The sequence below is a fragment of the Bison bison genome, unplaced genomic scaffold, assembly GCF_000754665.1.
Source record: "Bison bison bison isolate TAMUID 2011002044 unplaced genomic scaffold, Bison_UMD1.0 scf7180017864274, whole genome shotgun sequence".
Lineage (NCBI taxonomy): Eukaryota > Metazoa > Chordata > Mammalia > Artiodactyla > Bovidae > Bison > Bison bison.
Window position 1 is genome coordinate 3,941,553 of NW_011494846.1, and position 12,583 is coordinate 3,954,135.

The 12,583-nt window shown below is 41.6% G+C and overlaps 1 protein-coding gene across 1 annotated transcript in view; it reads left to right on the forward strand.

Moving 5' to 3' along the window:
* CAP2 (CAP, adenylate cyclase-associated protein, 2 (yeast)) overlaps positions 1-12,583 on the forward strand; it is a 138,924-nt gene that overhangs the window by 111,030 nt on the left and 15,311 nt on the right. The window contains exon 8 of the mRNA XM_010848798.1: positions 11,700-11,889. Coding sequence (XP_010847100.1) covers positions 11,700-11,889 — 190 coding nt within the window. The remainder of the gene's footprint in view (positions 1-11,699; positions 11,890-12,583) is intronic.

A 12,583-nucleotide genomic window follows, 5' to 3' on the forward strand; every position in this document is an offset into this window, starting at 1 on the left:
GGGGGGGGGGCGGGGTTGTTGTGGTTGTTGTTCTGTTGTGTTTTCATTGAAGTGTAGTTGACTTATAATATTATATTAGTTTCAGGTATACTGATTTGGGTCCTGAAGGATGAGTAGGAGTTCCCTAATTGACAGTAACGGAAAGGGCAGTTCTTAGCAGAGAATGCAGCACATGCCCATAGGACATGAACTAAGTACTTTGAGAGCAAGAAAAATATTCACCTGAGTTTTCACCATGTTGCATTTGAGACACAGGTGAGATGTCCATCTCGATGGGGAGGTGAAGCAGGCAGGTAAAATGCAGGTCTGAAATTCGGTGAAAGGGGAGACTTAGAGATGATAATTAAATATTTCCAAGAGAAGACAGGAAAAAAGAGAATATGATGAAGGATAAAACCCTGTGGTACACTGTTACTTAGAGAATGGAATAAATCAATCAAAGAAACAGAGAAAGAGGAGGAGAGCTAAGAGTCCAGGGTCTAAAGCTCTAAGAACAATAGGCTGGGCTATCAACTGTGACAGCTGGGGGAGGGTAAGGATGGAAAAAAGACTTTGTGTAATGATATCTTCATTATTTATAGACCAGGTGTCTGATTTGAAGGATTATTGCTTATAGCTTCAATCTCTGCCTTTTGAAATTTGGGCATTATTCGTGGATTTTATTTTTACCTTCATTGTATCTTTAGTAGAATAAGTGTAAGTCAGAAATAAAATATCTACAATTTCATAAACAGCAGTTTAGAGTTAGCTGTTCTATGAAGCTGCATGCAAGCTTTTTATATTTAGGACTGTTTTTATTATCTCATAAATACCTTTGAGTTTTGTTAGTCAATCAGAATGCATAAATATTTTTAGAGTATTTAAATCTTTATCTCCCTAAATCAACCCAGTAGTGACTTTTGAAACTGCCTAATTTAATAATGAAGATTATTTTATTAACTAGGACTTTTTCATAACCAAGAATTCAAACTCTCTAAACCCTGGGGCCAGCAAGTTAATAAATGTTCTCAATTTATTGAAATCATCACCTCGGGAATATTTAAATTAAGATGTGTGCATTTCAGATTCTTTAAGATGTTAATGTTGAAGGCAGTGGTGTAATTGAGGGTGTCCTATTGAGGACTCTGTCCTCCAGCCCTTCATAGTCAGGAGGTTGTGGCTTAAAGGTGCAGGCAGAAGTGCTTCGTGGAGCAGAGCTAGGAGGTATCTGGATAGGAGGAGACTTTGAGTGAACTTGGCTTTCAGTCCCAGCCTAGAGCAAGCTATTATACAATACCCCCACTCACTGCCCTCCAAGTTTTCATTCACCCCTGAGGTGCCACACCTCTGGGTCCAACCTCTTAGCCTTCACTCCCAGGGGAATGCCTCTACTTCCTAATAATTGCTGCCAGGGCTGAATGGCTTTATCCACCTCCTTCTCCCTCCCCACCTCCAAGGAGAAAGACAATGGCAGATGAAGTTTTTGGCCCATCCTTTTTGGGATACTAAGTGGTAGCAATTTTTCCTTCTTTACAAGTGAATTTTATCTTTTCAAATGACCAAAAGCTATTGAGACCCTCTTTAGAGAGGGGTTAATTCAGGTAATACTCTTTGGTCAAAAGGAGCAGAATACAAAGGCCTACGTGATTATTTGGTGCGTGTGTGTGTTTCTGCAAACAGTCTGAAAGCAGTCCTCAAATAAAGTTTTGAGTACTGGTAGTTTCATCCAACAAGTGTGTCGCCTCAGAAGCTAGTGCTTTGAAAGACTTAGTGCTTAAATGGATCTGTACGTTCTTGGGTGATTAGTAACAATTCAGTTGCATTTGTTCATTGTAATGACAAAGCTCATGTACCCTCCTCCTGGAATCCCCTTCCTCTTGCTTCCCTCTGTCAAATCTGACCCAACTATCTTTCAGGGTCTATTTCGAATGATCTTCCCTCCAAGAAGCCTCTCTGACCTCCCCCCGCTTATCACTTTGCCCTTCCTGGCTGGAACAGAACTTCTTTAGTACTTAAGATCTGTACTTCTTCTATGATGTTCGGCACTTTCTACCTTATAAAGCAGTTACTTGTTCACTTTAGTAAATATTTATGAAGTACCTACCGTGTTTCAGGCACCCGGCGCATTACTGGTGACATTAAGATGAATAATGAGTGGTTTTTCAGAGCTCTGGCTCAAGAGGTGACCAAACCTGAACTCACAGACAAATAATTTCACTTTTAATGTGAAGTATTATAATAAGGGTGTTCCTACCAGATCCTTGCAATAGGGAAACAGAAAACTTCCTCTTAGAAGAGTTCCAGAAAGCCCACAAAAAGAAGAGAACTTTGAGTTGAGCCTTGAAGATTTTGTAAGAATTTTCCAGATAGTAAATTGGGTGAGAACCTTCCAAACAAAGGCACAGGCTGAGCAGAGACGCGAAGGCTAAGAGCCAGGTTCCTGTTGTGGGGGAGCACAGATGTATCTTCTCTCTCCTCCGAGAGAGCTCTTTGAAAGCATCGTCCTTCTCCACTCTGCCTGAGATCTGCAGCAGTGACTAGTACAGGGCCTTCAGTTCAGTTCAGTTCAGTCGCTCAGTCGTGTCCAACTCTTTGCGACCCCATGAACTGCAGCACGCCAGGCCTCCCTGTCCATCACCAACTCCAGGAGTCCACCCAAACCCATGTCCATCAAGTCAGTGATGCCATCCAACCATCTCATCCTCTGTTATCCCCTTCTCCTCCTGCCCTCAATCTTTCCCAGCATCAGGGTCTTTTCAAATGAGTCAGCTCTTTGCATCAGGTGGCCAAAGTATTGGAGTTTCAGCTTCAACATCAGTCCTTCCAATGAACACCCAGGACTGATCTCCTTTAAGATGGACTGGTTGGATCTCCTTGCAGTCCAAGGGACTCTCAAGAGTCTTCTCCAACACCACAGTTCAAAAGTATCAATTCTTCGGCGCTCAGCTTTCTTTATAGTCCAACTCTCACATCTATACAGGGTTAAACACAGACAATATCCAAAAGCTTTTGCTAAATTGAACACAGTAATTGGTAATCATATTTCTTCACAGTGAAATTTCCAGAGGGTTATTCCACTAACTACATATTGTGTTCATTGTTTAAGAGCCATGTAAATACTATTCCTTTATTTCTTTTATCAAGCGATGGCAATGGAAATCGACAGTGCCTTTTCTTATCAATCAGTTCAGCCACTCAGTGGTATTCGACTCTTTGCAACCCTAAAAGAACTGCAGCATGCCAGGCTTCTCTGTCCATCACCAGTTCCCAGAGCTTGCTCACATTCATGTTCATCGAATTGGTGACGCCATCCAACCATTTCATCCTCCGTCATCCCCTTCTCCTCCTGCCTTCAGTCTTTCCCAGCATCAGGGTTTTTCCAAGGAGTCGATTCTTGCCTTTTCTTATAGGAAGTGGCAAATGCCTTCCCTGCACCTGTCCCCATCCCTTGCCATCCCCAGTTGGTATAAACTCAGGAAATGCAAGCTAATATTAGATTAACCAAAAAGCTTTTCCTATGAAGAGATGGAGGAAAGGTACAGATTGTCTTTTAAAGGTAAAATAAGCCCTTCATAGAATATAACCTAGAGCTTAGCCCAGACTTATGGTCCAGGTTGCATCCTTGATTTAAGCAGAGCTAATCACAGATGCTTTCCCAGACCTTTCCCGTGAAATTTAGAACTGAAATTAAGACAAAAGTTACTTTATCTTAGTGTGCCTCAGCTGTAAACCTCAGAAGATGTTGATGCTTCTATCTACTTTTCCTAAGTAAATAATGTAAATAATACAGCGTGTGCATTCTCAGCCATGTCTGACTCTTTGCGACCCCATGGACTGTAGCCCACCAGGCTCCTTCTGTCCTTGGAATCTTCCAGGCAAGAGTACTGGGTTGCCATTCCTTCTCCAGGGCATCTTCCCAAACAAGGGATTGAAGCCGAGTGTCTTGAGTCTTCTGCATTGGGAGGCAGATTATTTATCATTGCAGTACCTGGGAAGCAAATAATGCAGAGTCAAATGTCAGTCATGTCTCGTGACCGAAAAAACCAAAGCATGAAACAAACAGAAGCAGTACTGTAACAAATTCAGTAAAGACTTTGGAAATAGTCCATACTGAAAAAACATCTTTAGAAAAAGATGGTTTACAAATAATACAGAGCCAAACATAAATCATCTTTTTTTAAAGATTTTTTTTTTTTTTGATGTGGACCATTTTCAAAGTCTATGTTGAGTTTGTTACAATATTGCTTCTGTTTCATGTTTGGCCACAAGATATATGGGGCCTTAGTTCCCCGACCAGGGATAGAGCCTGCACCCTCTGCACTGAAGGTGAAGTCCTAACCACTGGACTGCCAGGGAAGTCCCTTAAGTCATCTCCATAACAGCTTTCATTTGGCCTCAGCTCCCACCCTAACTTCTGCCGTTTACCAAGTACAGATAACCTAAGAAATACAGTTATTTCTCTATGACTTTAAAATCCAGAAGCAAAACAAAAACTTCACTGCAGTGATAGTTCAGACCTATGCTTTTCTGACGAATGAAGTCATTGTCCAGATAATTCACGCTCCATGTCACTCTTGGCCTTACAATTGCTGCCTATCTGTAGTGTGTGTCTTTGAGGGATATAACTCTGGAAATTTTTCCCATAGAAAATTTAATTTTATCTCTCCTTTTTTATGATAAATTGTATTTTCAAGCTGCCATAGCTGGCAGACAAGAAAAAAAGACAATCTGGGAATCCCAGATTTGGTCCACAGAGCAATAGCAAAAAAAAAGGCCAAACTCATCATTAAAGCTACTGATGAAGACAATTTATGCAACTTGAGCAATTAGATTGTGTTCCACGTATTCTTCTGGAATCCGCTTTGAGGGTTTGGTCAGCTCTTGTCAGACTTCTCTGCTTTGGGTATTGTAAAGCAGAAATCACCACCTATGTTTTTGAAGGGTCACATCCAGATCTATAAATTAGGAAACGATAAGCATAAAGATAAGCTTCCCTGGTGGCTCAGTTGGTAAAGAACCTGCCTGCAGCAGACCTGAGTTCAATCCCTGGGTTGGGAAGATCCCCTAGAGGAGGGTATGGCAACCCACTCCAGTATTCCTTCCTGGAGAATCCCCAGGGACAGAGGAGCCTGGCAGGCTACAGTCCATTGGATCACAAAGAGTCAGACACGACTGAGCAACTAAGCACACACAAGCTTAAAGACTCTAAGTTACTTGTTTGTAGACTGTGTAAGGTATTTGCAGGCTGTTTTCCAGCTTACAGCTATTTTTCCTTCTCTGAAGGGACTTTATTTCTTGTTCTTTTTTCATCTGCTGCCATATTTCACATCTTTCCAGGTCATCAAAGTAACATACAGAGAGTCCAGGGAGGGTGGGAAGAATGGAGATGAGGAAACCATCAGAGATCATTGGTGAAACCATGAGATCTAGGTTCTCGTTATCTTTCCTCTTGTACGTGTCTTAAGTTAGGGAGGTTAGCTTCTCAAGAAAAGTGATCAAAATGTGCCCTACATTTCCTTCATAATTGTGGAAATATCTTTTCATTTTGATGGTCTATAAGTACCCTTGGTATTTTTACGGAAACTTGAAATTCAAGTAGTGTTCTGTTACCATAGGTGAAATAGAAAATATTCCCTAAATTGACTTTAAAAATTATTAACAAATATATGCTTAAAATATTATGTAGCTCTTCATTGTAATATTTTTTTGACAATTCTGTTTTCTTGGAAAAGCCCCCAGAAATTTTGTTTTCCTTGGCAGAAGTCTCAAAATTATAGGAAGTGATAAGAATAGGAGATTAGAGACTAAAATCACAAATTCACTTTGGTTTATACTCATGTTGCAGAGGATGATCATCCGTTAGTTTATGTGCAATCTTTTTTCTTGAATATGGTTGTCTGCCAATAAAAGTGTGATATAAATATGAATGTAAAATGTGTAAGTACTTATGGAAATTTAAAAATTTGGAAATGTATCAATTTCACCAAGTTCTTAATCAAAGTACGTCTTGCAGAAAATAGAAAGAAACTAGTTTTAACATCTAAACTATAAACAACCCTAAATCATGAATTCATGAAGTATTTTTTACTGCTATGAAAGCTAGTTTATGTATATGGAAAGTCAGTCTTTAGTTATGAAACTGTAGTTCTTTCTTTTAATCCCTCCCTCTTATTGTGATATGTGAGAGGCTTATCCTATTTATGTGCCATGTTACACAAGATCATCTGAGAATCTTTTTCTTTGGAAAAACTAATAGACAGCATTGGCCAAAAAGTTCCATTATAAAATCCTGTGAATTCCTGTAGTTTTAGCAGGTTAATGTAAGTCCATTTGTGACTGAAATGGCTTTATGATTTCTAAACACTTTTTTTAGTGTGTAATTGGACACAGGTACCTGGAGAGCGTTAACTGTAAGCCAGGTGATTAATGGACCAAGCTGGCTCTGAGATGGACAGCCAAAGAGAGAACCTGACCACGAAGCTGATGACAGTCGTCTGTGTGGGCATGAAGGGGCATTGAGGTGGTGGCCATAAGGAAAGGGTGTGAGGTGGGCAGGAAAACCCATAAACAGAGCCACTTCGTGTCAGCTGTTCCGTTTTCTCGCTTTATCTATGATCTCCACAAATCCTTAAAGGCAGGTAGCTCAGAATATTACTGTCACTAAGCTGGTTTCATGGAAGAAACATCGTAACTAAAGCTCTGTTGTGTGGGCCAGAATCCACCTGTTCCAAGAGACTGTCACAGAATATTTTGATTTTCTTGGTCTCTAGCTTTTAAGAAGTCAGTGAAAACACAGACCAAGATGTGGGTCGCCAGGCCTGTTCATGAAGTTGGAGATCACTGTTACCTGTATATACATCTGTCCCTCAGGGGCTCTCCTTACAGGACCTCTGTGCTCTGTAGACCATTCGATGCTATGGCCCCAGCTTAAGCCACCCCAGCAATTCTCCGGCTCTCTTGACCCCACTGTCCTGAGAAGAGCCAGCCAGAGCCCACACTGGGCCGCCAGGGACTCCTGTTCACATGAGTCACAACACATGAAACTCCATCTGCAACGACTTGTGCGCTCAGCATTCCCACTAGATCATGACTTTCTTAACAAACAAGACGTATGCCTGCTTCCTCATCATCCACCCAGTTCCTTTCAAGGTTGCTCTTGGCAAATGTTGAATGGACAAATGAGTCTATTCTAGTTCACTTTCAATCTATTGAAGAGTTAGGTTCTATTTAGATCAGATCATTTGCTCTTGCTATGGTTGAATTTGAAAAATCTTAGACTTTAAAAAGTGAAAGTTGAAAATTTCCCCAAAAGGGTAATTATTAAGTAGAATATCTTCAATGGAAAATTTTTCTTTGAAGCTGATTTCTTTTTTTTGTTTTGCTTAAATAGCTATATTTCACTTTTTGCTCAATTTTTGTCACAAAGACATAAAAAGCTCCATATAAAAGCACCCTATTAGTCCTACTTTCAACAAACTCAACAAAATGGATAATTGGAGTCCCGTCCTCTCCAAATTAACTGGATAACTAAGACTATGGTGTGTGTTGTGGGGGATAGAAGTGGTTGTTTAATTACACCAGCAAAACAGTGTGGAGATTTCATTTAAGAACTAGAAGTAGTTTCCCTTTCAGAATAAAACCTAAATTCTGAAGTAATAAAATAAGTAATTATTTCAAGTAATATTTAATGAAAATATTCTGATTCATTTTAGTATATAAATATATTACATGTAATATAATTATATGGAGAGTATACATAACCAAAACTTTACAAGCTTTCCACATGCCCACATACAATGGTTTCATTATTTCATAGTTATCATTCATATATTTAAAGTCAGAGGAAGCAGCTGTTCCCAAGACAGTTGAAATTAATTTAGAGAAAGGGATTTGCAGACGTTTTTAAAAGTCTTTGTGCCTCCCTTTCCTGACTCAAAAGTAAATAATCAAGCATCTGCTCTCAAAATTAATCTTGATAGAGCTTTCAAAAGCAGCATTTTTAGGTTATGTGCTGTGTTCATACAACATAAGTTAACTTTTGTACCCTGAGTATAGCCATTTAAAATCATAAATTTCAGAGCAAGTACCCCATTACTGGCACCAGTGGGTACTCAGGAAAAGTGGACGAGCAAGAGTCTAACTGCTAGAATGAGGGTACAGAGTCTGAACAAACCAGCGTCAAGAGTGACTTGCTGCTGAGATGCCAATACTGAAGACTTCTTTATCCCATGGGATAAGGCCCGGCTCCAGAGTTGGCTGTAGGAGCCGGGTCAGCTGCCGAGGCATTGGAGGGATGGAGCAAGTAGTGGAGATAAAAATTAAATTATTACACCACCACCCAGTACTTCATGGATATTCAAGCCAGAGGCCCACGAGCAACACTATGTACATGTTAGTAGAGTTAGTTGCTCAATCGTGTCCGAATTTTTCCGACCCCACGGGCTATAGCTGCTAGGCTTCTTTGTCCATGGACTTCTCCAGGCAAGAATACTGGAGTGGTTAGCCATTCCCTTCTCCAGCGGATCCTCCGGACCCAGAGATTGAACCTAGGTCTCCCGCATTGCAGGCAGATTCTTTACCGTTTGAGCCATCAGGGAAGCCCACGTATATCATGGGTAACCCATGCCTCTGATTTTTTAATTGATTGACTACTTTTTTTTCACCTGAATATAGCAAAAAGGATTTCCCCTGAAGAAAATTTTAGGATCAAGCAGATATGTGCTTGAATTATATTGCTGCCATTTACTGGCCATTGAATATTTGGTCAGCCTTTCTAACTTCCTGCTTTATTTTCTGTTAGAGGGGGAATTTCAATCTTACTAATATTGTGATGACTAAGATTAATCTCAGCACAAAGCATAGAGTGTTTCTTCCCAAACTTGTCCACACGCTGGAATCACCCAGGGAGCTTCAGAAAGTACAGAGGCCCATGTTCCACCTCCCCAGAGTGTTCCTGCTTGGGAATTTCTAACAGATCCCCAGATGATTCTAAAGTTCAGATAAATTTGGGGACCCTTGGCATTGAGCCTGTCCTAAACTGAGCATTAAAGTGAGTGAAGTGAAGTCGCTCAGTCGTGTCCGACTCTTTGCAACCCCGTGGACTGTAGCCTGCCAGACTCCTCCCTCCATGGAATTCTCCAGGCAAGAGTACTGGAGTGGGTTGCCATTTCCTTCTCCAGGGGATCTTCCTGACCCAGGGATCGAACCCAGGTCTCCCGCATTCCAGGCAGACGCTTTAACCTCTGAGCCACCAGGGAAGCCCACTGAGCACTAAGTATCTGTTAAATGAGTGGGAACAACCAGTGCCTGGCAAGTGTGAGATTTTCCAGAATTCTTGGCTCCCTTCCCTTCCCTGACCATCTCCCCCTGTCTTAAGGAAACACCTGAAGACAGTGTCAGGCTGTGACTCCAGTCGATGCAGCTGCCACTCATGCCAGGCAAAGGAGAGCACAGAGAGCTCTGGTCCCACATGCCTGCAGGAGAAGAGCAGGTGGCAAAGATCAGTTCATTGTGTGGCGCAGCCTAGGGCAAGCCTGCTAAGGGAATGCCTGATTTGCCTTCGAGGACACTGTGCATGGAAAGCCCCTGAGTGCTGCTTGTCACGTCACCCTGGAAACTATAGAGCCTGGGCTGCACCCTTATTGGAGCCAGAAACGAGCCAGAACATACAAAGGATAAACCAAAGGCAGAGTTTCAACTGGTCCTGAGTTCTCTTATTTTTTTGGCTTTTATAGTCAACATTTGTTGCAGTAAATCCTTTGTTTGGTGTTCCCGGGTCAGCCATCCGAATGTATCATAGTTCCAAGAAGTTGAATATGTGGCTTAATTGGTTTCAGTGTCCTTTAATGGCTCTTGGAGAGAGGCTGTGAATTCTGAGAGCGAGGGAACCATCTAAGTCGTTCTAAGATTTAGAAGCCCGTCTCCCCTTTCCACAAAACAGGAGATCTTTAAAGCTGCAGGGTTTCAGATGTGGGGGAGGGGCCTGGCCCTTCACTGACTGAGTTATGATATGCTTATGAGTAAGAGTAATATGTTGTGGCTCTGAGTGTCTGGAACCGAGGACTGGAATAGTGTTAGATGTGCAAATCTTGTATTTTATGCTGTTTATGATTCCCAGCAAATTCTCACATTTCACCCCAGTAACAAAATAGGGAATGTTTAAGATACTGAAAAAAAATTGGTCTGTCTCATGAACTGTGCAGTTATTTTCTACTTGACCCAAGAATCCCAATGGAGTCAGATGTTTATCAGGAGTTCTTCCTGATAAACAAACAAACAAACAAAAAAATTACAAATTACAATTTCAAGAGATGAGAACTCCCAGCCTACTCAGTTTTAAAGATATTCATTCTCAATAAGAGAAGGACCTCGTATTTTCAGGATAATTCTCACTTAATAGGGATTATATAAGTACTTTGAAAAGAGTGTAGATTTTTCAACTGAAAAGTACCACAGGTAAAAAGTTCCTGATATTGACACTTTGTAATACTTCCATGTTTATGAAAATAAGGGTCTGCTGTCTTTGTTAATACTTAGCAGTAATGTTGATGTTTTACACATTGTGTTTGGTATTGAAAACATATTAATATAAGCCTCAATCGCATTTTCATCACTCTCAATTTTCAAAGTTTCTGATCTTTTAATTGAACTAACTTACCATTCTTTATCATAGGCATACAGCTTTTCTCCGGGTTTAAAAATAAAACGGTGTATAACACCAGGTTATAGTGTATGTGTGTTTCTATCCTACTAGTTTTAAACTCTGTGACAACTTTGTCTATGGGGTCCTCTCAAAACATTGAGACAAATCCCTCTATTTTCTATCAATCACCTTTTAGTGACATCTGAATTTGTTAGAACTTCATATTGAAAACAAAGATTGAACTTTGCATAGCAGAGAAGAGAGAAAGCATGAGCCTTGATCAGGCAAAAATACAGTTTTCTCTGGTTTACAAACAGTTAGCATTAGACGAACCAAATCATCAGAAGGATCCCGGGCCCTGATCACCTGCGTGTTTGACAGACATGCCGGTCACATGTGATCCTCACTTGGGGTTCAGTTTGAGGCTTACATACTTGAAAAACAAGTCCTGGAGAATGTTTCAGTATTTCTTTTCTTAGCTGCTCAGAAGGCTAACCACTGAAACTTTTTCACCTCCCTCCCTCTCATTGGATGGTTGCTATTCCGTGTCCCCAAAGAATCCTCTTATCAGTTGCGCCACTCTTTTCTTGTGATTATCAATTGGCCAAAGCCCAGTTTCATTCATATCCCGAGCTTTGGACATGAACCTATGGCTTTGTTTTCCTGATGCTGGGAAAGATTGAAGGCAGGAGGAGAGGATGAGATGGTTGGATGGCATCACCGACTGAATGGACATGAGTTTGAGCAAGCTCCAGAAGTTGGTGATGGACAGGGAACCCTGGCGTGCTGTAGGCCAAGGGGTCACAGAGTGGGACACGACCGAGCAACTGAACTGAGCTGGCAAGCTCCTGCACATGCAGTTTCTACGTCATGCTCTGTGTTCCCAAGACAAACCCCCACTCGGTCCCAGGTCTTTGGAAACAGATCCATGATGCACAGGTGTATTCCTAGGTGCCCTCTGTGAATCTCAAACCCCAATCTCTCACTGACAACAGGTTCTCAGTGATGCTGGCAGAATCTCAGTTCTCAGCAAGGGCATCATTTCAGTAACGTGCTTTCCATCTTCTCTCTCCCGCAGGGTCCGGTCGCATCAACTGCGTCAGCATTGTCTGTCCTCTCCCTTGGGCCTGGCCTTCCTCCACCCCCGCCTCCCCCGCCTCCTCCAGGGCCACCTCTGCTTTTTGAGAGTGAGGGCATAAAAGAACCGTCCTCTCCTTCACGCTCAGCTTTATTTGCACAACTTAACCAAGGGGAGGCAATTACAAAAGGTGAGAAAACCAGGCCTTGAGGCTGTCTCCCTCTGGCTCCAGGCACACAGATCCCCTGGAGCCCACGGTGATGGATACATCATTCCATTTCAGTCTCCAGTATACAGGGAACTATGAGATCATGGGCTCAGTGGGCTTCTGGGTGGATCAAAAAGAACTCAAGGGATTCTAGTTTCAAGTTGACCAATGCACTGTATCACTACTTCAGCCCCTGACACTCCAACACCAGCTCCAACCAAGGCATCAAGATCAAGTATTTAGAACCTCTGTCCTCAAGCAGTGTATGGGCTTGTCAAAGAATTATATCATTGAACTACCTTTGTCTTCATAGTGAATGGTTACTTTTTTTTAATCATACACTTAATAAAGTCATTATTGACTATGCCAAAGCCTTTGACTGATGGATCACAATAAACAGTGGAAAATTCTGAAAGAGATGGGAATACCAGACCACCTGACCTGCCTCTTGAGAAACCTGTATGCAGGTCAGGAAGCAAGGTTAGAACTGGACATGGGAACAACAGACTGGTTCCAAATAGGAAAAGGAGTATGTCAAGGCTGTATATTGTCACCCTGCTTATTTAACTTATATGCAGAGAACATCAAGAGAAATGCTGGGCTGGAAGAAGCACAAGCTGGAATCAAGATTGCTGGGAGAAATATCAATAACCTCACATATGCAGATGACACCACC